The sequence below is a fragment of the Xenopus laevis genome, chromosome 9_10L, assembly GCF_017654675.1.
Source record: "Xenopus laevis strain J_2021 chromosome 9_10L, Xenopus_laevis_v10.1, whole genome shotgun sequence".
Taxonomy (NCBI): Eukaryota; Metazoa; Chordata; class Amphibia; order Anura; family Pipidae; genus Xenopus; species Xenopus laevis.
Genome location: NC_054387.1, coordinates 114,632,366 through 114,657,366, shown reverse-complemented (window position 1 = coordinate 114,657,366; position 25,001 = coordinate 114,632,366). Strand labels below are relative to the sequence as shown.

Here is a 25,001-nt window from a genome sequence, read left to right as displayed (position 1 = left end):
CTTGTAGTTTCCCACCGCCCCAATAGCTCCACCTTCCCTCCACTCCTCACTGTGCAATTCCCTCAGGGCTCCAGGCTTTTGCCTCAGGTATTATACGTAACAGCAGCAGCCTGAGCTCGCTACTCTTATAAACAGCAGTCTTTAATTAAATCCCGCCCTCTACCCCTCCTTGGGAGCGCTTGTGTTTGATACTGGCTGTTAGTGTACAGTACAGCGGTGAGTACCCCTCCTTTAACTCTATTCAAAATAAACGCGCCATCACAGTCACGTGACTGTCCCACTACTTTGCAGCCAGAGCCGCGAACTGTGGAGGGATCGCGGGGCATCATGGGAAACCCGGAAGAGAAGTCAGCACCAATGTATAGGTAAGTGGCAATAAGTGTTTTGTGGTGCCGGCAGCGCTCAACTACCTGTGGCAAAGTTCCAGACTTGGGAGTAACGAGGTATTTTCCACCAAAAGCCGCTTTATTAGTTAAAAAAATAAAGTTAAAAGAAGAATATTTGTTATTAGGGTGGGTTGTGCGGTGTCATTTTATTTTTTTACTGTATTTTCAGCACGGCTAGAATAGATAGTGGGTATATTTATACAAGTGACAGGTATTACTCTATAGCATACACATGCCCATTATTTCTGTGGCAACACTACAACTTTCTGGCTGGTGCATTGAGGGAGTTGTAGTTCATCAACAACTGGAAGGCATTTATCCTCCTGTGCCTTTAAAAGTCCAGGGACCGTAACTTGCAACCTCCAGGCAAGATCCCTTGCTCTCTGCATGTTTTATTCTATATCCATTATACACAAAGCTTTGAATCATGGGAAGGCCGTCTCCCATAGACTCCATTTTAATCGAGTAATTCTAATTATTGTAAATCATGTTGGGGTTTTTTTTTCTCTGTAATAATACAGGTATGGGACTTGTTATCTAGAATTCTCTGGACCTGGGGTTTTCCGGATAAGGGATCTTTCTGTAATTTGGATCTTCATACAGTACCTTAGATCTACTAGAAAACCATGTAAACATTAAATAAATAAACCCAAGCGGCTGGTTTTGCTTCCAATAAGGATTAATTATATCTTAGTTGGGATCAATTTCAAGCTACTGTTTTATTATTACAGAGAAAAAAAAAATCATTTTGGATAAAATAGAGTCTATGGGAGAAAGCCTTTCTGTTATTCGTAGCTTTCTGGATAACCAGTTCTCGGCATAACGGACCAACAATAGCTCGTAGTGATGTTCGGGCTGGCCCAATACCTGCAGGTTCGGGCCAACTTCGCACCCCTATTTGTGGGTGGTGGCTTCCAGCTTCCTTTTTTTATAGACACGCGCCTGCTTGCCCTGCCCCTTTTTTGATGTGGCAGGTCTATAAAAGGAACCCGGAAGTTTGGCACGGGTTAGGGTCGGGTGCGGGTTGGATTTTGTCTTTATTGTACTTGATCCAAAATAACATATAATTAATCCTTATTGGAAGCAAAGCCAGCCTATTGAGTTTAATTGATACTTGAAATTTTTAGTAGAATTAATGTATGGTGATCCAAAATTACAGAAAACCCAAGTCCCAAGCATTGTAGAAAACCGGTCCCATACCTGTGCTGCTATGTGCCTCAGCCCAAGAAAAATACCATTTTGTTCAGCCGTATTTGCCCTTTATTACACCCTTCAAGGCAACACAATATAATCTTTAATTATACTTAGTGACTTTTTGGCTAACAACCATGGTGATCGTTCAATACAAATGGAAAATTGCCTAAATAGGATTTTTTTTCTGTGGCGCAAAGACATTATCACCCCCCCCCCTTGTGTTACCTCCCTTCTGTGGAAATGGCCCTTAAAGGGGTGGTTCACTTTTAAGGTAACTTTAAGTATGTTATAGAATGTCTGATTCCTTGCAACTTTGCCATTGGTCTTCATTATTTATATTTTATAGTTTTTTTGCCTTGCTTTTTCCAGCTTTCAAATGGGGGACATTGACCCCATCTTAAAAAAAAAAAAAAATGCTCTGTATGGCTACAAGTTTGTTGCTACTTTTTTTATTATTCTTCTTTCTATTCCGGGCCTCTCCTATTCATAATCAAGTCTCCTATTTAGATCAGTGCATTGTTGCTAGGGTAATTAAGACCCCAGCAACCAGATTGCTGAAACTGCAAATTGGAGAGCAGATGAATAAATAACTCAAAAACTGAAAACCAATCAAAAATTGTCTTACTCTTTACGTCATACTAAAAGTTAAGTTAAAGGTGAATATCCCCTTTAAACTTTTGGCAGTTAGGGTAAAAAAAACAAACTGTCATTGTTATGCTTACTATTACTATAGACTATTGCAGGATGATTAATAGGGCAGATTTATTTGTGCATGGGAAATCTTGTTAAACTGGACATTATTTTTAGACAAATGAAAGATTTTATGGATACGCTGTACATCAACTTGTTGTACTGAGAGTTGCTGGGATGTCCAAATCATTTTTTTGGGGTTTGTGTTGCTAACACGCTTTTACCCCTACCACCCAAAAAAACCTTAGCAGTACAACTGATGCGCATAGTAGCACTCTACGTTATTTGTGAGAAGTAGCTGCTCCTTGTAGATGACTACAAACACAGCAGAACCCCCTGTTTATGGTTTTCAGGGTACCAGAAAAATGGTGCTAAATCCAGTAGAATCAGGGCAATGCATTATGCATTTTATTTTGGAGGACCACAAAAAAAAAATCATTGGATTTATTTAACATTTAGATGATTTTCTAGTAGACTTAAGGTATGAAGATCCAAATTATGGAAAGATTTGTTATTCGGGAAAACCCCAGGTCCTGAGCATTCTGGATAACAGGTCCTATACCTGTACAGAGAGCAGGTGGTCTATTATGCCTCCCAAAAGAATATTGTTCAAATTAATCTCACACTGATCCTGAACTTCATTCACCACAGTGGTTAAAGGGAATGTCAACTCAAAATATATTTTTTTGCCTATTAAAAGAATACCTTATTCCAAGAACTTTGCAATATACATTTGTTCTATGTTTTTTTTAACGTTATTTGTATATGTATTGCTATTGAAAGAGAGTGTATGGCCCTTTCTATTCTCTGCCCCGGTGGGTCAGACTGTTGATACAATGTAAGACAAAGCAGCTGATTAAAGGAGAACTAAACCCTAAAAATGAATATGGCTAAAAATGACATATTTTATATACTGAATGTATTGCACCAGCCTAAAGTCTCAGCTTCTCAATGATGTGCCTTCAGCAATGATCCAGGACTTAAAACTTGTCACAGGGGGTCACCATTTTGGAAAATGTCTGTGACACTCACATGCTCAGTGGGCTCTGAGCAGCTATTGAGAAGCTAAGCTTAGGGGTCGTCACTAATTATCCATCAGAAAATGAGGTTGGCCTGTAATATAAGCTGATGTTACAGGGCTGATTATTAAATTCTGATGCTAGTTGCACTGGTTTCTGTGCTGCCATGTAGTAATTATCTGTATTTATTACTAATCAGCCTTATATTGTGACATTTCTATTCTATGTGTACTGTATATTGTGAGTGGTTCCTAAGCTCAGTAAGTGACAGCAGCACAGAGCATGTGCAGTGAATCAGCAGAAAAGAAGATGGGGAGCTACTGGGGCATCTTTGGAGACACAGATCTTTACTGCTAAACGGCTGTGCTGCCTTGGGCTGGTACAGAAGCACAAAACATAATGTACAACATTTCTAGCTACTTCTTTAGTTAGGATTTAGTTCTCCTTTAACAGACCTGTCTTTGCTGGGGAACTCCGACTTTTGCAACATTGTTTAAAAAGCTTTCAATAGCAATTTTTTTTTTTACAAATAACTTTAAAAGCACTGAACATTTGAAACAAATGTATTTTGAAAAATTGCATAGAATTATGTTTTCTTTTATTAGGCAGTTTGTTTAGGTTGGGGTTGTCTTGCACATAAGGCCATTCTGAGTTTTTTTTAAGCAGAGGATTTACACAAAACTAAGATAACTGCGTAAATTCATCTGTTCTTACTTATTGAACAGCATTACCTCCAATTTTGCAACAGTTGCTTCTGGCCATCTTCAGCCTTTATTACCTGTTCTGATGAGAACATACGCCCTTTAGGATTTCATCTGTTTTATAATCTAGACAGTGCCGTTGGGCTGTGTTGGAATCTTAAAATATTCAGCATAATTTCTTTTCTTTCTTTTTTATCTTTCTACTAGGTTATTTATTCCAAAATCTGATGTCCTGCAGTTGGTGACATTGCATTATGTTGTCTACGTCATGCTCTCAAAGGTACAGTTTAAGCTTACAACTTCTCTAAGGCATACAAACTTTGCCTGACAATTTCTTTTTAATACCCATTTTATTTTTGTTGTCAATTGACTTGCAAAGATTTCTTCCTTTGATGGAAAATTGCATATGCTATGAGAAAGAGGTCACACAGCTTGGGGCTGTAACTTTTAAAAGGTCATGTGAAATATATAGTGAATAATGTACCCCCTCTTGTAAAATATAAGGATATTATAAGGGAGGAGTTCATGACCATATAAAAACACGAGGCTGAAGGCCAAGTGTTTTTATTCAGGTCATGGAACTCAGAGGTAACTTCTAATATCCTCATATTTTGCAACTTGGGGTACTTTATTATAATACACAAGTTTCAGTGAGTCATGTGTAAGAAATAACATCAGAACTCACCGTTTATAAGGATATAATTTGCAAGATATTCATGGCTTTTGTGTATTATAAATGTATAATGAATAAATCTATTCGATATACAGATATTTGTTAAGGTGATATAACAAAAATCATGTGCCATTTACATTTTGTAGTGCGTTAAGTAAAAGTAAATTTTGCATGTGGAAAAACGACACCCCTACGTTGTTCACTAAATCAGATACCTAACATTAGAATCCGGTTCACCAGATAAGGGGCTAAATATTACAAGATTGTTGGCAAAAGAAGGAAATTGGGATATTATTCCACTCACGAGAAGATCATCTACAAGTGGAGAAGATTGCAGACAACTGCCAACTTGGACAGGCCTGGCCATTCCAGCAAGTTCTTGCAATAAGGATTCAATACACTCACAGTTTGTTGTAAGTTTAAACACTTATTTGTCGGTGCTACCTTCAGTTCACTTGACTCATCTTGAGAATTAACCCGAAATGGAGAAAAAAGAAGATGCACTCATCAAATTCGATGTGCCCAAAGTACCTCCAATATTTTATTGGTGCAAAAAGTACAAAAATCAAACGTTTCAGAGGTCTCACCCTCCCTTTGTGTACTATCACTGACGAAGGGGGCGTTTGATTTTTGTACTCCGCACCAATAAAATATTGGGGTACTTTGGATCCCAGCAAGTTCAGCCTGAGATCAGAATGCAAGATGCTGAAAGAAGTCTATGGGAACCCCAGAATTTCATCACATGACCTACAGTTAACTAGCCTCTACTGATGTCAAAGCGCATGAGTGTATCATTAGAAGAGAGCAACTTTTGAGCCACATTCAAATCTAAAAAAAGTTTTGGGAATCAACACAAGCATGACAAAAGCCCCTGGGTGCCAAATAAGGGTTCTGATTGGCTATCTGACAGTATTGACAACACATGTGTAAAAAAAAAAAAAAAAAAGGTCTCATTAATCGCAGATTTATTCAATGAATTTTTATAAATTTATTTATTCAACCATATTAAATTCATTTGGGATCTCACAATAAAATGACATCACTTTTTATGAATTCATGTATTTTTTATTACGGATGCACTGGACCCACTATTTTGGATTTGGCCGAACCCCCGAATCCGTTACGAAAGATTTGTCCGAAAACCAATCCGAATCCTAATTTGCATTTGCAAATTAGGGGTGGGATAGGGAAAACATTTTTACTTCATTGTTTTGTGACAAAAAGTCATGTGATTTACCTCTCTGGCCCTAATTTGCATATGCAAATTAGGATTCGGATCGGCTGAATCCTGCTGAAAAAGACTGAATCCTGGATTCGGTGCATCCCTATTTTTTACACCATTATTTATAGCTCACAAATTATGCAAATTAATGCTGCTATATACAACTGCTATAAATATTGTTGCATAATGGATAAAATGTTATCCGTTAAATTTCATGTATGTTAAAAAAAAAAAAAAAAGTCCATGTGACTGCACAGTTCATAATTTTAATCCAGAATATCTTTCTGTTCAAATCATGTTTTTGAAGTATCTAAACTCTTGCTTTTTTTCCCAGCAATAGTTCCAATTGGAACCAAAGTAATTTAGACTCTTAATGGTTCCGAATGAAAGCGAAAGACAAGCAGTGGATGGCATTCTTTGCAAAAGCATCTATGTTTGCCGAAAAACTTCTCCCACTTCAAGCGGCTTTGTATTAATGAGCAATAAAGATGGCACTTTTATTCATTGAGTATGGAAGATATAACCGTGTAGTGTCACAATGTTGCCAGTGACCGGAAAACCAATCGGCACTAAACATATCTGAAAAGTAGCAATCCGGTTCAACAGTTGTGCGGACAATTTAACTCACCACGAGTATTGCTGTATACTTAACCGCCTCTCGACGCTCAGTGCTTGTCTAAATTTCCCTTTCTTTCAATTATCCGCCTGCTCAATACCAAATTGCTGGAAAGGGAAGATCACCATAACGTGCTGATATTTTGGGGGGTGTATGCAACCTTTCTACCACCATGCCTCCAAGCGGTTCACCTTTTGCGGCTTCATCAGGGCATGATGATTTCATTTCCTATTCGCCTCTTTAATCTCTGTGCTCAGTGAATTACATATTCATTGCTATAGTAACACATGATGTCAGTGGCAAATTATTTCAATTGCGGCAACTATGTAACCACATTTTATAAACTAAAGTCACACTTATGCTATCATTTTTTATCACATTACATACGCTAGAAATTACATTTACATATGCAGACTCAAATCAAATTTGCAAAAAGCGAGAGGTTGATGCAATAGATCAGTATCCCAAAAAAAAATCAGTTACTACAAAAAAAACTCCAAATTTACAGTCCTCATTTAATCCATTTGGCCATGATGTATTTAGTTCGTAATTCCATCTTAATTCCTTTTTTAGAAGCACTTTATCTATATCACCTCCTCTAATCCCTAATGATACATGCTGTATCCCTATTTTTGGGCAGACTACTGGAGTCTCTATATTTGGCAGAACACCTCACTGCATTAGAAAGAGGCTGCACAAATTAGATCTGCATGGGAGAAACCTTTGCTGTCTAGAAAGAACAGCAGGGCAAGACTAATGTTTTCCTATGAACATCTAGGTAAAGACCAGAACTTCTGGCCTAGACAGATGTCAAAAGTAGTTTATTTGGCCACAGGATCAAAAGACAGTTTAGCGAAAACCAAAAGCAGCATTTGACCAGGAGAACCTGATACACGTATGGGACCCGTTATCCAGAATGCGGGACTTATACACCCACTAGGCTGATTTTTGTTCCAATAAGGATTATATCTTAGTTTGGATCAAGTACAAAGGACTGTTTTATTATTACAGAGAAAAAGGAAATCCTTTTTAAAAATTGATTATTTGAATAAAATGGAATCTATGGGAGACAACCTTTGCATAATTCAGTGTTTTCTGGATAATGGATTTCCAGATAACTGGAAAGACAAGATATTTAAAGAAAAGGGCAAGGTACAAATGTAAATTATTTCCTATAGAAGATAACATACTTCCAACACTTCTGTTTGGGTGAGTGCCTGATGTCTGTTTTTTTTTTTTTTTTTGGCTTCTTCCTTCTGTGAACAGTTTTACCAATATGGGTTTGTATGAAATCTTATATGGCCTGTGAATGTAAGAGTGGTAGGGCACATAGACCGGAAGCCATACCCACAGATATAGGTTATATAATGCACACAAGCCCATAACAGGATCCTCAAATCGGTGCTAATATCATTTTAAATTTTAGAATAGGCCATACACATTCCCCTTATATTTATATGGGGCCATAACTATCAAACTCTTATATCCATGGTTTGATTTACTGACAGATCAGTAAGTACAGAAAGTGAAGAGGGAACAAGTAAAAGAGGACACAGCTCAAGAGATTAATATACATAATTAATTGCTTGTAGTGATTAGGATAATTTTCTGATAATGAAAAACAGAAAATATCACTAATTTGTACTTTCCTGGCTCCAGTGATTACTTCTGATTTTATTATCTGCATCATGAAAAAAAATATATGCTCAGGATATTATGATTAACGTTCCTTGGAGATGATTTTGTGCAGGTACAACGAACAAAATGTTCCAAGGGTGGTTGGTTGAATTAATATGGCTCATTATATTTCTCTTGTACTTGTTCTCTCTCCTTTTTCCAGGCTACTGTCCTTGCTGAACCAGGCACTTCTAAGCTGTAAGGAAGAGGAAAAGCACTTAGAGCAGCAACTCCGGGAATGCAGAGTTCTTTTGGGTCCTTGGTATGTAGCCTGGCACCACAGATGTAAAATGTGTTCTACTCCTGAATTGCTAGAGTATGACTGTTAACACTATCTAAATAAGATGTTATTTTCAGCAATTATTAGGACTAAAGCTTAGCCCTACATGTTAATATCTGGTCGTTTGGTGAGGTTTATCAGATCATAGTGCAAGCCAAGGCAGCCCGATTCCTGTCTTAAAATCAGTCACTTATCTATCGGGAAGGTTTGAAAATCCCTTCAGACAAGAGTTGCATCTGCATAATTATGCATTCATCTCCTGAATAGATTTTCATACCTGCCTAACAGATATTGTGGCAGATTTTTCGACCAGAAATCCTATACAGTCGGGACAGACAGGAGGATCCCATACACGGTCTAATAAACTGCAAACTTGGTTTGGAGGGGCCAAATTGTCAGCTTTATATTGGCCTGTGTACAGCTAACTGAAGATGCACTGATGATAGGAAGTACCAAGAGTAGCATGAATCTTTGCCTTACTTGCATCACCCTCAAAAAAGCTGAAAGGGATATACCTAGTGCGTTGTCAGCTTGAGTAAACAGGACTTTAGCAAAACTTGCTTCTGTTTCTTTCACTGTTTTATAACTGTGTCCCCTCTCACATAGTGAGGCACAAAAAATATATGTTAGAAGTAAGCTTTTAAGGGACTCTCTTACATATGAGAGAGAGGTGATTCCTGGTAAAATAAAGTATTCATTCTGAAATTATCCAATTTAGCCACTAGAGGCCACTGTTAGTTTTTGATGGTATCATGTGGCTTCAGAGCAAGCAGTATGGTGACTCTTTATATAGCACCATGCAGAGCTTTACAATACATATTGCACTTTATACAGACTTAACACATTTATGCTGCGCTTTCTCACACACACGTCAAGTTTCATCAGGAGCCAATCAACCAGCCTCTGATTTTGGCATGTGTAAGGGAAATATTTATTTAATCATGCAGTCATAGGAAAAACATACAAACTGCTTGTAGGACTGTCTTCGTCATGCCAGACAAAATCTGGTGAATTACTTATTTTTATCACAGGGCTTAGATGTATATTGATCCGTTTGTGTGAAATGAATGATGCTGAACTAATAACTGTTTTTCTACAGGAAAAAGGAGAAGTGTGAGAATCTGGAGCAGGATGAGAAGGAGGATGTCACTGGAGGTGAGCAGGGAATCCACAGTGCCTTATACTGTTCCTCTTTCTGGAGAAAGAGCAAAGATTTAAGGCATCTTCTGTCTGGATTTGGAATTGGATGTGACTGGAAAAGTCGCCTTTCTGGATCATAGATCTCCCCTTTGATGCCCTAGCACTATAAAATTATATACATTTTCTAGTGACACTTCATATGCAGTTGAGCTCCACTTTATTGCCAAAAGTTCTCTCTTCTTTGTGGTCTCTGGAGTATGTAGTTAGGGCAAGGTTTCTTGTTCATGTGCTTTTCACATCTCGGCTGAAAGGAAAGGGGAAGTTTTACCTGAACACAATAGTGCCTTCTTTTTGTCAGACATTATCACCACCCTCAGAGACTAGAGGCAAATGTATCATAGACCTTTAAGGACTGTATTGATTTAATCTTCTAGATATTTCTTGAATATAAAGGTCAATTATGATATTTCGAGTGAAGCTATGACAGGTGCTGTCATAGATAGCTGACAGGTACAACTATATTCTCCTGTATCTTTGTTATAGGTGAAGAGGTTACCCTATCAAAATGTAGCACCTATATTTTATAATATTAGAAGACCAACCTGTGTTCCTCCTTTGTTAAACTGTAATCCCCTGCATCAAGGTCAGCAAAAATCAGTCGATAATGTTTAGAATGGTAATTTAACCTCAGATGGGGGCCTGAATATCAATATATGCCCAGTAATGGCCAATTTTTAAAGACTGCCAAGGTATTAAGCTTCAAATTAACTAGCAGAAATGTCTGTAGCAGCTGGTATCTATTCACACTGGGTTCCAGTTTCTATGCAATCAGCTCGTCTGTATGCTTTCATCAAAAATTGCACAGGAATTGAAGAGATTTACAGCTTGATTAGGTGTGTTATTTAATTGAGTAGGAAATGCACACAGAATCTAAATGCTGGCCCTGATTGCAGCACCATATGTACACTAAAGATATTCAGTAATTTAATTCTTATTCAAGATAAAGGTTTTATTTTCTCCATTTTTCATAATACTTCTATCCTTGGGTTGTAGCCGAGGGTATTGAATGGTTAATGTGTGCTTCGTGCACAATCGTTTATTTACACTTTCCTTATTTTTTTCCCCTGTACCAATTTAAGGCAATAATCCCCTTCTTAGTGGAAAATTATAATTCCAGACCATGCTTCACCAGCTTAATCACAAATTGATGTTCTGTTCAGCTCTTTGCAAAAACAGGACCATTACACTTGGATGCAACACAATTGACATATATAGAATATTTTATCTGAAATATTTTTTTTTTAAAAAAGCTTTATTTTTACAATTTAGAGAGAGGAATAAGGTGTAGAAAGGAATGGGAAAGAGATAGTGGTCTCAAGGGCCATAGATGTAGGGGCTGAATAGTACGTATATCCATGCCCATATGTTTACTGCGTAAGAGAGTAGCCATACATTTGCTCCAAACCAGGCTCTCTACTGTCACAGTGTTATACCTGCCAGAAAAAAGTCTTTAAAGGGATTCTGTCATGATTTTTATGAGTGCACCCTGTAGATTTTTCATTTTTTTGTTTGTTTTGTAAGATGGTGTCAGACGAACGAGCTGTACTGTGCATTGTTTGGATAGTAAGGCAAGATTGTTTCAGAAGAAAGAGCAGTAACACCCACTAATGTAAGGCCCTGGAATAGAGTGGTATATAATGTTGGGCGCCATTGAGAGTGATAGATATTTATTCTATATATATACAGTATATATCATGCTTTTATATCTCTGTCAGTATCTATGGAGAACTCATAACCGTTTAAATAGGCAGGGGAAACTGGTTCTGTTTGCAGATTATTCTGTGATCTCATTAATTACTGTGCATTCACGAGAAAAAACATTTTCAATAAGCCCCACTTATGAATGAAATATATTTTCCCTTTAAGGAAGCTGTGTTATTAAACAAGCCAGTAGGGCGCCTAGCCTCTCTGACAATGCTAATGAAACCCGTTCCTTTTCAGCAGAACATCGACATATTGTGCTCTACGCATCAGGACTCTTAACAACTGATCCCATTCTCCTGCTTGCTACAGTAATGAATATTTAGATTAACATGTTAATGTATGCTAATTCCTTTCCCGCTGATGAGTCCTTTTCCTCTATGTGGTATTTGTGAGTGGAGTGAGCTATCAGCACTGTCCTCTCTACATAGAGGCCTCCGTCTTAGAAGTGGCTCTGTCGTGTAATTGTGCTTAAAAATTAATTAATATGCCCTTGAGAAACATTATTCAATGTATATTTAATGAAAACCTATCACGTAACTGAAAACACTAGGAACTGTTGCCCATCTAGGGTCTTTTACAATGTGTATTTAAAATTAAGTCTTACAGGAAAATCAAATTTGTTTATAAGATGTTTCATTCTGTTTATTTTCCTTTAAACCGGAAACGAGATGCAAGATGATATTGTTTTTTGTGCATAGACTTCCTATTGAATTCAGTTTTATTTGTTCTTTTTCGAGGATGCTTTCATATTGCTTGCATTGGTTAAGGTACCGCTTAAAACCCTCTGTAAAACAACAGTAATTTACCACTAAAGCTGGCCATACATACAGAGATCCGCTCGTTTGTTGAGGTTATATCTAAAAAAGAGCCAGTGTCCTAGGCACGTTAACAGAAAAACAAAATATAGGGTAATATTGTTTTTTTAAACAATAATACCCTATTTTTTTTTTTGCCTGTCGTGCCTTTTTTTGCCTGTCTTTTTTTTTTTTTCTTTTTTTTTTAAATTTATTTATTTTTTTAGATATTAAGTTTTGGGCTTAAAATGATACAAGTGCTAGCTGTATACACAATTGGATCTTGGGACTATACTTTTATGACACTTTGGTGAGGTTGCCAAACAAGCGGATCTCTTCTCGATATGCTCGCCTTAAAGTGGGCGATATTGGGCTAATCGTAATCACAACGAGGAGAATACAGGCAGTCTGATTGAGGATCGATCCAACAGGATTTTTAAACTTGCCCGATCGACATCTGGCTGACTTCAGGCCAGATATTAATCAGGGAAGCCCGTCTAAGGGCCCCATACACTGCCCAATAAACTAATCTGTTAGAAGCATAAATCTGCTCTTCTCTGGGGGCCTTTAGGGGTGTTCGGATAACCATTGCCACCCAAGACCTTCGATGGTTGCTTTAGATGTGCTGCCTTGCTTCCCATCATCTGAATAGGAAGTTATTTATTCAACGGCTGGGGGGTTTGTCACCACATTTTTCCAACAAAGTGTCATTGTCATACAGTTGTGCATAAACTGTTAGTCTGCAGTAGACTGAAGTGCCCATGGTTATATGGCTGTCCTCTCTGACTCCATATTTGGCTTATAACACCGTAGTTGAGCATATGGCTTATTTGGCCAACAAAATTTCCTTTTGTGAATGATCTGCTCTGGTGCAGTTATGTCATTTTTATTATTCAAAATTATCACAGTTGGGGCGAACACATGGGTTTATCATCAATCACTGAAAGCTAACTGACTCATGATACTTTTATAGCAATGTTCATTTACCTGCATTACCGAAATGGGCAAAATGTGTGTTAGGTGTATCTTTGATGATGGAGTAATTGTTCAGTCTGAGCAGGAGTAGTGTTGGAATTATGTCTTTCTATTTCAGACAGTGCTCCATCAGAGAAGGAGATGCAGGAGGTGGAACTGCTTAATAAAGCTCTAGAGAAAGCCCTGAGGGTGCGAGGCACCAGCAGTTCAGAAACAAGTGCGGTCAAAATGCCATCAAGTGCTCAAAGGACACAGAGCCACCCAACTATTGTAGAGAAGCCTGCCAAGCAACCTAGTAAAACTGTAGATCTACGCACAAAGTCAGCGGCTTATCGCTTGAATCCTCCATACAGGACTAATCCAGAGAAAAAAAGGGTTTGTGGATCCGGAAGGGCAACTTCTAATGGCAAATCTGTGCTCTTGGCAAGTTCAGCTCCGCCTGGAAGAACAAACGACAATAACACTAAGTCAGAATCTAAAGAAGAATTGAAAACAGGCAAAAATATGATTGGATCGTCTATTGGTGATTCTTCTCTACCTGCTCCCTCAGAGAACCTAGGGGACACAGAGCCGTGTTATGTTAAACTAAAGCATATAGGGTAAGACTCGAGGGTACATACTGACAGTGTACTTATGGGCATGATAAATGCAAGAGTAAGAGAACACAAAATATATATATATATATATATATATATATATATATATATATATATATATATATATATATATATATATATATATATATATATATATATATATATATATATATATATATATTTATATATATATATATATATATACTTAAGTGAATAATTCTTCCATGAAACTTGAGAGAGACACACATTCTCTCTCTCTCTCTCTCTCTCTCTCTCTCTCTCTCTCTCTCTCTCTCTCTCTCTTTGGAAGTTGGAAATTCTGAGGATTTAATCTGATTTGGCCAAGTTGCAGCCTAGTATATATATAATTTTTTTTTTTTGGTACCCTCCATGTTTGTGTTTTGGACATCTATATACCATTACCGAATAGGGTTAGAAAGTTGGTTGACCACCATTATTCAGATACATAATGCCAGCCTATTAAAATAGGTAGACAGAGGTTTACTGTGTCTTTCTTTTTGACAGACAGAGGGTATATTCTATGTACATTTTACGTGCAAAAATGTGCCTATGCCTTATGCCTAACAGTACCTGCTCTCTTGCACACATGCCTCTTCCACATTTCCAGTGCCTGATTGGAACAGGGCTTTAGGTAAACACAGGAATAGGGAATATAACTGATAACATTAACAGCAAATGTTCATAACGCACCAGTCTTTCTCCTCCCTTAGGAAATCATTTAAATGAGCCGCTAATTCTCCTTTTAACAGTACAATTACATTTGGGACAAAGTGAATTGGGAAGAATGCAAATACTATAGCAGAGAACACATTCAAGGAAACAACCAATAGCACAAATCTTATAAGGAATCTATATTTTAACAGAGCATCTTTGAAGCTGCCAATGGAGTATCGGCGGGAGTACACTAGAAATAATAAGTAAGTGGATATGTAAAACTAATGTTAAATATAGTAGGGAGAATTGAAATTGTAATTGTTGCTAAACCTACCCATGTAAATATATTTTGTATTTCATTTCAAACTAATCCTATTTATATTATGTATAGTATTTATTGGTCTGATACCAAGAGTACCAAAGCTTTGTGGCAGTATATTTGCATGCCCCCAGTCTCCCGCGGAGCACTCGATCTACTTAGAGGTTGCATTTGTTTTTGTTTTTAAATCACTTTGAACTCCATTAGCTAAAGGAATAAGATCTGTCACTTAGGGGCAGATTCACTAAGGGTCGAATTTCGAAGTTAAAAATACTTCGAAATTCGACCCTCGAATTGAAATCCTTCGACTTCGAATATCGAAGTCGAAGGATTTAGCGCTAATCCTGCGATCGAACGATTAAATCCTTCGAATCGAACGATTCGAAGGATTTTAATCCAATGATCGAAGGAAAATCCTTCGACCAAAAAAAGGTTAGCAAACCTATGGGGACCTTCCCCATAGGCTAACATTGACTTCGGTAGCTTTTAGCTGCCGAAGTAGGGGGTCGAAGTTTTTTTTTAAAGGGAAAGTACTTCGACTATCGAATGGTCGAATAGTCGAACGATTTTTACTTCGATTCGTTCGATTTCGTTCGAATTCGAACGAATTTAACCAATTCGATGGTCGAAGTACCCAAAAAATACTTCGAAATTCAAATTTTTTTCATTCGAATCCTTCACTCGAGCTTAGTGAATCGGCCCCTTAGTGTGTGATCTTTTTACTGAAAAGGATAAAAAGTAAAATCAGATGGGAAAAACTCTGCAACTGCAAATCTTTTTACGGTAATTACTGACCATGACAGGGCTAAAGCTGAAGAAATACAAAGTTACTAGTGGTCATAGTATACCATTCCATTGCTTTTCCCCTGTACTTCACGTTTTACTATCATTGGAGAAAAAACTGGAAGGTGAACCGGTAGGACTAATTTCCCTTTTATTATATGTACCACCATGTAAAGCCAAAGAAGGGAGAGACTTAAGCAAATCCAATGACAAAAAGCAGAATTGTTTCCCTTAGCAGAAAGAAGATGGAGACAGAAGTTTAGGGAGGGTTGCCTGGTAACTGCACACTATAACCACTACATTAATTTATATATTCTACAGATTGTGGGAAAAATTCTACGAGATTCAGAACATCATTTCTTCACCACAGCCATTGCTTATGGAGATGTTACAAGAGACCGTATCCTTTGACTACTGTCTGGCATGATTCTTCCGCTTAGTTATTTTTCTGGGCTAGTCTTTTTCAAATCCACCCTTATAACCCCCTAATAGGTGATATTATAGGTATAATTCTTTACACTCAGGCTATTTTGGCTCATAAAAAGTGCTGGTGATTGAGTCTGGAAAAAATGTCTGGTTTATTACATGCTCTGCGTAGGACCCCCCTGCTCTGCTTCTTTCCTGTAAGCCAAGGGTGCCCAAAAGGTAGATTGGGATCTACCAGTAGACCTTTAGCTGGTGATCAGTATATCTCAAAACACTGTCAACAAACAGCTTGTCTAAATCACCCTCCTATGCCTGCGATCAAAAGAATGAATCTAGACTTTGAAATACAGACACGTGCCCTGAAGCCCAGCATTATTGTTCTATATACCAGCCCTTTTCCCAACTGCAGACCATTAAGGATATGAATGTTTTGTTTGTGTGGTGCATTAACTCTCTGATGACCTTTTGGTACAGGTATGGGACCTGTTATCCAAAATGCTCAGGACCTGGGGATTTCCAGATAACATATCTTTCCTTAGTTTGGATCTTCATACCTTAAGTCTACTAGAAAATCATGTAAACATTAAATAAACCAAATAGGCTGGTTTTGCTTTTAGTAAAAGGATTAATTATATCTTAGTTTGGATCAAGTACAACTTGTTTTATTATTACAGATAAAAAGGAAATCCCTCCTTACTATAAGTAGAGCTGGTACAACTACAAGGAAGCAATGCACACGTTTAGGTTATGTTTATAGAAGTTCTTTATTAGCAAGTTAGTAAAGCAAAATTACAAAACAAATAACCATACAAACATGGAATGGCAATGTAATATATAGATGACTACTGTTAACATCAAGTGATATACCAGTTGTAATCTATGTATTTGTTATCACAACCTGCATGCTTACCATGTCTGAGTACATTATTTAAATAAAGCTTTGTTAAAAAAAAAAAAAGGAAATCCTTTTTTATATTTTCGATTATTTGGATAAAATTAAATCTATCGGAGATGGCCTTTCCGTATTGTGGAGCTTTCTTTTCGGCAAGAAATCTCCTCTTCTTCGGGGAGATTAATCTCCTCATGAGGCGACTTTGGAAAATGAATAGCTCCGAGTGCCATCCCCCGAATCTGCCTGTGTGCCCCGACCCTTATCTAGAAAGCTCCACAATACGGAAAGGCCATCTCCGATAGATTTAATTTTATCCAAATAATCCAAAATATAAAATTCGGGGAGATTAGTTGCCCCGAAGATAAGGATATTTGTCGCCGGGCGACTAATCTCCCCAAATCTGCATGTGTGCCCTGCCCCTAACAGTTTTCCGGATAACGGATCCCATACCTGTATCTGGGACCCTCCTACCTGTTGGCGTTGTAGTTTTGCAACATCTTAAAGGCCGTTGGCTTTCCATTCCTTTTATGACCTCTTTCCTGGTGACTGTAAATTGTGCTGTCTCCCTTTTCTGTTCGTATTTGCACATTCTCCTTAATTGCTTCAGTTTGTTGCAGGCTCCCCAAGGCAGAGTCTCGCTGAGTTGGAAGAAGAGACACTACGGCTGAAAATGGCTGTCACCAGCATACAACAGAGGATAGACATCACTGAAAAATGGCCTGCAGCTGGTAAGGGAAAAAAATAAAGCTGCTAATTAGGATTACAGCTAAAGTGAATCTTAACTATTCATGAATATGACTTCCAATCTGTGAAACGTTATTACAAAGGTTAATAAAGGAGACCAGTGACCCTTTGTGGTGCTTAGGAGGAGAATGCGGGGTTCATAATAATTAAAAATTGCGGGGTTCATAATAATTAAAAAACAGCCCATGTATGACATTAGCTTTGACCCTTCTCCGTGTTTGGGCTGTGTACTTTCCATATCTCCCAGTGCGTGTCACTCTAACCATTCTTCATTTCTTTGTCAGTCCCTTTAGAAAGGGCGTTCTTTTTCTTCTTTCCCTCCCTCTCTTTATTGCTGATATAACCTAGCTGGTCTGGTGTCTGCCGTGCTGTCACTGAGACAGAAGGGTTCTGAGTCACCCTGTCTATCCCAGCTCTGCCGCAGCTTGCCAAGCTTTTAGCACTCCAAGGCACAATCACTCATGACCGCTTATGTTATTAGAAGAATCATCAGATATTCAATCTAATCTAATATGTTTGTTATAAGATTTCCACACCCTAGTGTTTATGAAGTATGCCCCTTGGCATACTCCAGCTGCGGGCAGTTAGCTTCCCCAGTGTCATTAGCATGAACAAATTGCAAGTGTGTTCTATAATTAAAGTAGGCTAGCTGAGAGCACTGATTGCTGGGGCCTGCTTGCTATACAGCACCCATGTGCAGACAAGTCGGTGGCATGTTTATTCCCTTTGCCCCATGCTCAGGTCTTCCTGACCTTGATGCAAATTTTTTTCTCTCTACAGTGGCAGAATGGCATTGGGAAGGAGCTGTAACTGCACAATACTGTACTGGGGTGGTCCAATCTGCTGTCTGTAGCTGTTGTTGAACTACAGATCTCCGCTTCCCTGAAAGACTAGAACAGCCCTGTCACAATACTGTTGTGTACAATACTGTTTTTCGCCAGAGAAAAAATTTGCCTGACGTTCGTGTACGAAGCAACGCTAGCGTCTATCTCCTTCGCTAGCGAAGTGACGCCTGTGCCATTAGGAAATCACAGAAGTTCCAAAATGACGTCACACTGGCGAATTTTCGCTAGCGTTGTCGCTTTGCACTTTAGGGAGTCTGCCCCTATGTGTACTGTATATTGTGAGTCGGTCCCAAAGCACAGTAAGTGACAGCAGCACAGAGCATGTTCAGTGAATCAGCAGAAAAGAAGGGGAGCTACTGGGGCATCTTTGGAGACACAGATCTTTACCGCTAAAGGCATGTGGTTGCCTTGGGCTGGTACAGAAACCCAAAACATCATGTACAACATTTCTAGCTACTTCTTTAGTTAAGCTGTACATCTCCTTTAAGTGCTTTGTATGAGAAAACTGACCAATAAAGTTTTTGATCTGTTTGTCACCAGGTTCTCGTCATTGGTTAAACTACCGTGCACTCATGAGCTTGGAGGTTCTGCAAGAGGAGTTGGCCCAAGACCTTTTGGCTCTACGTCTCCTCAAGCAAGGTAAGTTGCCTACACAGTGGATCCTTACTTGTGTCTGTTCTCTGATATAACAGTTACTTGTCAGTAGTAATTTTATTATCAAATCAGAAGCTAGTACAGTAAATGTAATAAATGAGGGGTTATGTCAGGTAGGCCTAGGTTAAGCTGCAGGGAACTCTGCACCCATTATCAAGGAAATGAAGACATTTTGTGCATTGTTACCAAAACAGGGCTTGTTTGTCCTTATATTGCAATAAATTGAAGCTGGCCATCTACGTCGGTCATCCCTGGTCTGGCCAGTCCTACGATTACTTCTGATTCATTATACGTTTTTACAGGAACTACGTTTTACCTGCACCATTGCTTTCTAAAGTTAATACTCCCAAATAGGTGCCCTTTTATTGGCCATCACTAGGATCACTAACTGTATCTGGGGAATGATAGGAGCTACAACATGGAGCCGGCCACTGCTCCTGTTCATTCCCTACATGCCCGGTGGTGGCCAATAAAAAGAGTAATTAGCTACAAGTTTTTAACCTTGAAATCAAGCAAGTTGTTAGTAACACTTAATGCCTGTGTAAAAAAAAAAAAAAAGTATAACGAAGTAGTAGAATGAATCTGGTTAAAATGAGAGTAGGACTGGCCAGAAACTGGATTACTTTGACTTAGTTGACCAGCTTGAATCTCTTCTAATATATGGATAAGCGATCCCTTTTTAAAGGGGAAGACATTAATGCCCTTGATAATGGGTTGCAGTTCTTTGTATGAATTTTGTGATCACACCCTTATTGCGCCCCCCTAATGGTTTAACATGGTTTAGTGGTAAACGCAACTTTCTTTTTTTCCTATAAGCTCCAAGGAACTGTCTGATCTTCTGGTAGCCTTTAGCTATTCCCTGTGCCTCAGGTAGTCTCTATGGCATGGGTCCCCAGGCAGCGGCTCGGGAGCAACATGTTAACTCGCCAACCCCTTGGATGTTGCTCCCAGTTGCCTTAAAGCAGGTGCTTCTTTTTCAATTCCTGTCTTAGAGGCAAGTTTTGTTGCATAAAAACCAGATGTAATGCCAAACAGAGTCTCCTGTAGGCCCTTATTTTGCACCACCCATAAACCTTTTTCATTCTTGCGTTGTTCCCAAACTCTTTTTACAACTGAATGTTGCTCACGGGTAAAAATATAAAGGTTGGGGACCCCCGCTCTATGGGATGTTAACTTTCTCTGAGTGCTCCTCAATTTAATTGTTTTAAGCCATTTTAACCCTTAATCTGCCACAGATCATGCTTGTAGTCAAGTAACCTACTGGAAATAGCTGCAGGTTTTATGTTTTTGGTTGTAGGTTAGTCTAGGTGAATCTTTTGTTGCTAGCTAATGAGTGATTCACATAGCACAGTTGGCAGGAAAAAAAGTTCAAGCTGTTTTTGACTGTGGATCCTGGGATTTGGGGCCCTTAGGCTAAGCAGAACAGATGCTGTGCTGGTGGCAGAGAATTAATTGAATATGCATATTGCTACTTTCTCCAGATTCTGATGTTGTTCTGATGGCCATAGGGAAGCATCTGCTTGTCTCCAGCTCAGCAGAGCTTTCTAAGACCCCTGCCAGGGCATGCTTGCAGTAATCCATAGCAACAAATCAGAGAATTGCTTTAATCACCGTATCTGCAGTAGAAAAGCAGAAAGATAATTGCTGATTGGTTTCTCTGGGTAACGGCACTTGGGCAAATCCGGCCTGGTGTTAGTAAATGGGACTCTCTGTAGAATAATTTATAAATGTACACTGTTAATACCTTATTATTATTATTATTATTATTATTCGAGACAAAAATAATATGCATTGTCTTGAAATTATTGTATTTCGGGGGGGGGTTCCTTTAGTTGTCTAGTGGTCATGTAACTGTCTCTACTTACCTGTCTGGCAAAATTATAACAGTACAGTCTTAATTAATCACTGGGGATTCAGATATAAAAGTGATATTGCAGCAATGGTCTTAAGGCTCAGTGTTGTGTTTTTTTTATTATTATTATGGCTACCTTTACATCACAGCCGCAAGAAAATAAGCTAAAACTGAAAAGAAATACCCCATAGTTAGTGAACCACAATGACCTATGTTAATTTACCCATTCTTACTTAAATATAACAATTATCCTATCCTTTTTTTATTTACAGATGTAGAGCAATATCTAAAGTGGGATGAAGGAAGCCATGCTGGTACCATACCACTAAAGCCTAGATGTTGCCCCGCCTCTGTACGTCTGGCTCCTCCTCTTCTTGTATACAACCAGTTTCAAGAGCTTTCCCAACTGACCCGGTGCAGGCTCCGCATTCTGGAGCTGCAACAGAAGATCTATTTACAGAAGGTTTATACATTACTCTGATCTCTAGGCTATTTCATGTTGTGGCTGTACTATCACTCTTTCTTGCAGTCATATTCTTTAGCTTGCAGTCTCTTTTGTTCTTCATGTTCAAGTGTAATCCATTCTTTCATCCACTTAATCACTATCTCATCATATTCTCGTCTTATCTTTCCCTAGTGACTTGCCCTCCCTTGCTTTGTGCTTTCGTTCTCTGGTTCGAGGTCTTTGAATTTCTTGTAACTCGCTCGCCTACCACTCACACCCCAGTCTCTTTGGCTTCCCCATATGTTCCCACACTCTCAGCCTTCTCATGTTGAATTATCAAAGCAAGATAGAATTTTTTCCCTCTGTTGCCTCTCTTATACTCTCGCTGTTTCCGATCTACTTATTTCTCTTTATCTCTGTGTCTGTTTTATCGTTTTTAACAGGCTGTCTCATTTGCTTTCTCATTACTAATTCCTTTTGGTTAATGGCATATTATTTTTTTCCAGGCCTCAAGTGCAGATGTATCCACTTTGTTCATGTTAATGACATTTAATTGCGTAGTGCCACCTTGGCTCTGTAAATGAGGCATTAATCTAAAGCTGTGATCTATCCCAGGTGCTGAGTGCGGAGCTGCTTTCCGAGGCTGATTCATGCTGTCACGATGCCCCAGAATCCTGGATGCTCTTCAGAGCCATTTACACACAGCTGTGTGAGGGGGGAGATAGATTCCCTGTGCTCGTTCGTGAAGACAACTGAACAAGATCAGGTGCACGTATACACTCGGCCCATGGATGACTAGTAAAAGTGTAATTTCCTTGACCGCCTATATACAAATCTTTCTCATTTCATGCTGAGGTCTGTGGGTTCATTATACCCCTTTTTAAAAAAAAATGAAGCTTCTGATGGACTGACAGGACCAGTAACACCAAAAAATTAAAATAATGCCAACTAAAACCAGTAGGGTTACCACCTTTTCTAAAAAATAAAAAAAAAACGGCCTTCCTATATATTTATCTTTTTTTCCCTAATACTGATATTGGGATCAGCCATCGTTTTTACCGGCCAGGTCTGTAAAATACCGGCCAGGCCTGTAAAATACCGGCCAGGCCTGTAAAATACCGGCCAGGCCTGTAAAATACCGGCCAGGCCTGTAAAATACCGGCCAGGCCTGTAAAATACCGGCCAGGCCTGTAAAATACCGGCCAGGCCTGTAAAATACCAGCCTGGTGGCAACCCTTTATACCAGTCATTTTGATGTAGTTTTTGTTTCTTAATATAGAAGTCCCAGTTTTTATTTCAACATGTCGGCTCCGTAGTGTTCAGACATCTTTTCTCTGGGGTTAATTGTATGTAATGCAAGTTTTTAAAATAACATGCCCCCAAAAGGCCTTTGGCGACAGGGGCAGCTATTTATAACTAAGAGAACCACACTTTCTAGATGATATGATATTCCGCATTTTCACTAAGTGAACTTTATATCGAAAAGAATTTTGAGCATTTTCATTTCTGGCGCAACTGCTCCTTGACGAAATAATCTCGTAAGAGCTGGTCTTTAGAATATGTTTGATTATGAATCGATATATCTGTATATAAACATAGATAGATCTATATTTAAATCAATCCAACGAAACTAACGCGTTTCGTGACCCAAACACTGGGCACTTCCTCAGAGAGAACTCTGAGGAAGTGCCCAGTGTTTGGGGCACGAAACGCGTTAGTTTTCCGCACTCCCACTGCTGCTATACCACAATGTATGTTTAAATAAAGCCGAATATTGATATTATTCTTACCGCCTCCCGTGGATATGTCTACCTGCGCTGCCAGCGGATAATTGGTTGGATGTATTGGAGTACTCGGTTGAGAGTTACCGAGATACCGCGATAGCTGCGGTGGACGAGGGAGAGAGTAAGGAGTGGGGAGAGCTCCGCCATCGAATCCTCTTTTGTTATCGGTGTCAGACGCTATATTTAAATCAAGTTGATGAAACACTGAACAAAATGTATATAATGCTGTAAATTAAAAACATGTATGTGATAATTTTTCATTTGAAATACATGAAAACCAATGGGGAAAAAAACCACACTGTCTGCTAGCACTATCTGTAGCCCTTGAAGACGCACTTTGTCCTTGTATTATAATTGTGTTGCTTATGGATTCAGGTGCCTTTACATACATACCTGCTGTCACAGGTTTTTATTTAATGCTGACCTAGAACAATCACAGACTGGTAACTGTCTATATTTTGAACATCATCTTAACATTGAGATTGGAGCATGGATACAGCCATTTTGGACACACGAACACACACACAAACGAACACACACACGTACGTTTGCTGAAGACCCTAACTAGAATACCCTGGAATGGTCCATACTTTTGTTTCAAAGAGATTGGCAAAAACATGCATGCTGGTTGATCAGCCCTAGTTTTAAACTGTTGAATTAGTCACAAGTCTCCAACATTATATTTGGCTTTTAAAGGAGTTGTTCACCTTGAAATTAACTTTTAGTATGTAGATAGAAGATAATATTCTGAGACAGTTTGCAATTGGTTTTCATTTTTTATTGTGGTTTTGGAGTTATTTAGCTTTTTATTCAGCAGCTCTCCAGTTTGCAATTTCAGCAATCTGGTTGCTACGGTCCGAATTACCCTAGCAACGATGCATTGATTTGAATAAGAGACTGGAATAGGAGAGGCCTGAATAGAAAAAAATTGTAGTAAAAAGTAGCAATGATAATACATTTGGAGCCTTACAAAGAATGTTTTTTTATATGGAGTCAGTGACTCGTATTTGAAAACTGGAAAGTTTTAAAAGAAGGTGGCAAATAATTCAAAGACTATAAAAAAACAAAAAAAAAACAAAGCCCAATTGAAAATTTGCTTAGAATCAGCCATTCTTTAACATACTAAAAATTAACTTAAAGCTGAACCACCTCTTTGAAGGACAAGGAAAGTTAAACGAAATAAGTAGTCTAGAAACGTTGTTCATTATTTTTTGCGCTTCTGTACCAGCCCAAGGCAACCACAGCCATTTAGCAGTAAATATCTGTGTCTCCAAAGATGCCCCAGTAGCTCCCCATCTTCTTTTCTGCTGATTCACTGCACATGCTCTGTACTGTTGTCACTTACTAAGCTTAGGGACTGACTCAAAATATACAGTACACATAGAATAGAAATGTCACAATATAAGGCTGATTAGTAATTAATACAGATAATTACTACATGGCAGCATAGAAACCAGTGCAATTAGCATCAGAATTTAATAATCAGTCCTGTAGCATCAGCTTATATTACAGGCCAACCTTATTTTCTGCTTGATAATTAGTGACGACCCCTAAGCTTAGCTTCTCAACAGCTGCTCAGAGCCCACTGAGCATGTGAGTGTCACAGACATTTTCCAAGATGGTGACCCCCTGTGACAAGTTTGAAGTCCTGGATCATTGCTGCTATTGACAAGCTGAAACTTTAGGCTGGTGCAATACGTTCACTATATAAAACATGGCATTTTAAGGGTTTAGTTCTCTAAGTGCTATGGCACTTCAGGCATTTTCATTGGTGGTCTAATAATGGTCATGAAAATGCGATCAAATTATTGTGAATTCCTTACAGAAATGCAGTTAATAGCCGTCCATACACATG

The 25,001-nt window shown here is 38.6% G+C and overlaps 1 protein-coding gene across 4 annotated transcripts; it reads left to right on the top strand.

Annotated features, from left to right (window-relative positions):
- The first annotated feature begins 124 nt into the window (after nucleotides 1-124).
- tedc2.L (tubulin epsilon and delta complex 2 L homeolog) lies at nucleotides 125-22,181 on the top strand. Of its 4 annotated transcripts, XM_018236477.2 has the most exons (12): nucleotides 198-216; nucleotides 292-365; nucleotides 4,198-4,270; nucleotides 8,342-8,440; nucleotides 9,558-9,613; nucleotides 13,250-13,730; nucleotides 14,612-14,665; nucleotides 15,826-15,904; nucleotides 17,430-17,550; nucleotides 18,952-19,050; nucleotides 21,190-21,380; nucleotides 21,978-22,181. In XM_018236477.2, the coding sequence occupies exons 3-12, from the start codon at nucleotides 4,245-4,247 to the stop codon at nucleotides 22,116-22,118; spliced, it is 1,347 nt and encodes a 448-aa protein (XP_018091966.1). In that variant the 5' UTR covers nucleotides 198-216; nucleotides 292-365; nucleotides 4,198-4,244; the 3' UTR covers nucleotides 22,119-22,181. The 4 variants fall into 4 exon arrangements, with proteins under 4 accessions (XP_018091967.1, XP_018091966.1, XP_018091965.1 ...); XM_018236478.2 differs by lacking the exon at nucleotides 292-365 and having other exon boundaries at nucleotides 125-216; XM_018236476.2 differs by lacking the exon at nucleotides 198-216 and having other exon boundaries at nucleotides 359-443.
- The last annotated feature ends 2,820 nt before the right edge of the window (nucleotides 22,182-25,001 follow it).

What these genes read in the sequence shown, in the direction of transcription:
- tedc2.L (XM_018236478.2), top strand. Translation starts at nt 4,245, where the DNA reads ATGTTGTCTACGTCATGCTCTCAAAG. An exon ending in GAAGGAGGATGTCACTGGAG is followed by an intron (nt 9,614 to 13,249) that starts GTGAGCAGGGAA and finishes TTTCTATTTCAG; the next exon opens with ACAGTGCTCCATCAGAGAAG. An exon ending in AGAAGATCTATTTACAGAAG is followed by an intron (nt 21,381 to 21,977) that starts GTTTATACATTA and finishes GATCTATCCCAG; the next exon opens with GTGCTGAGTGCGGAGCTGCT.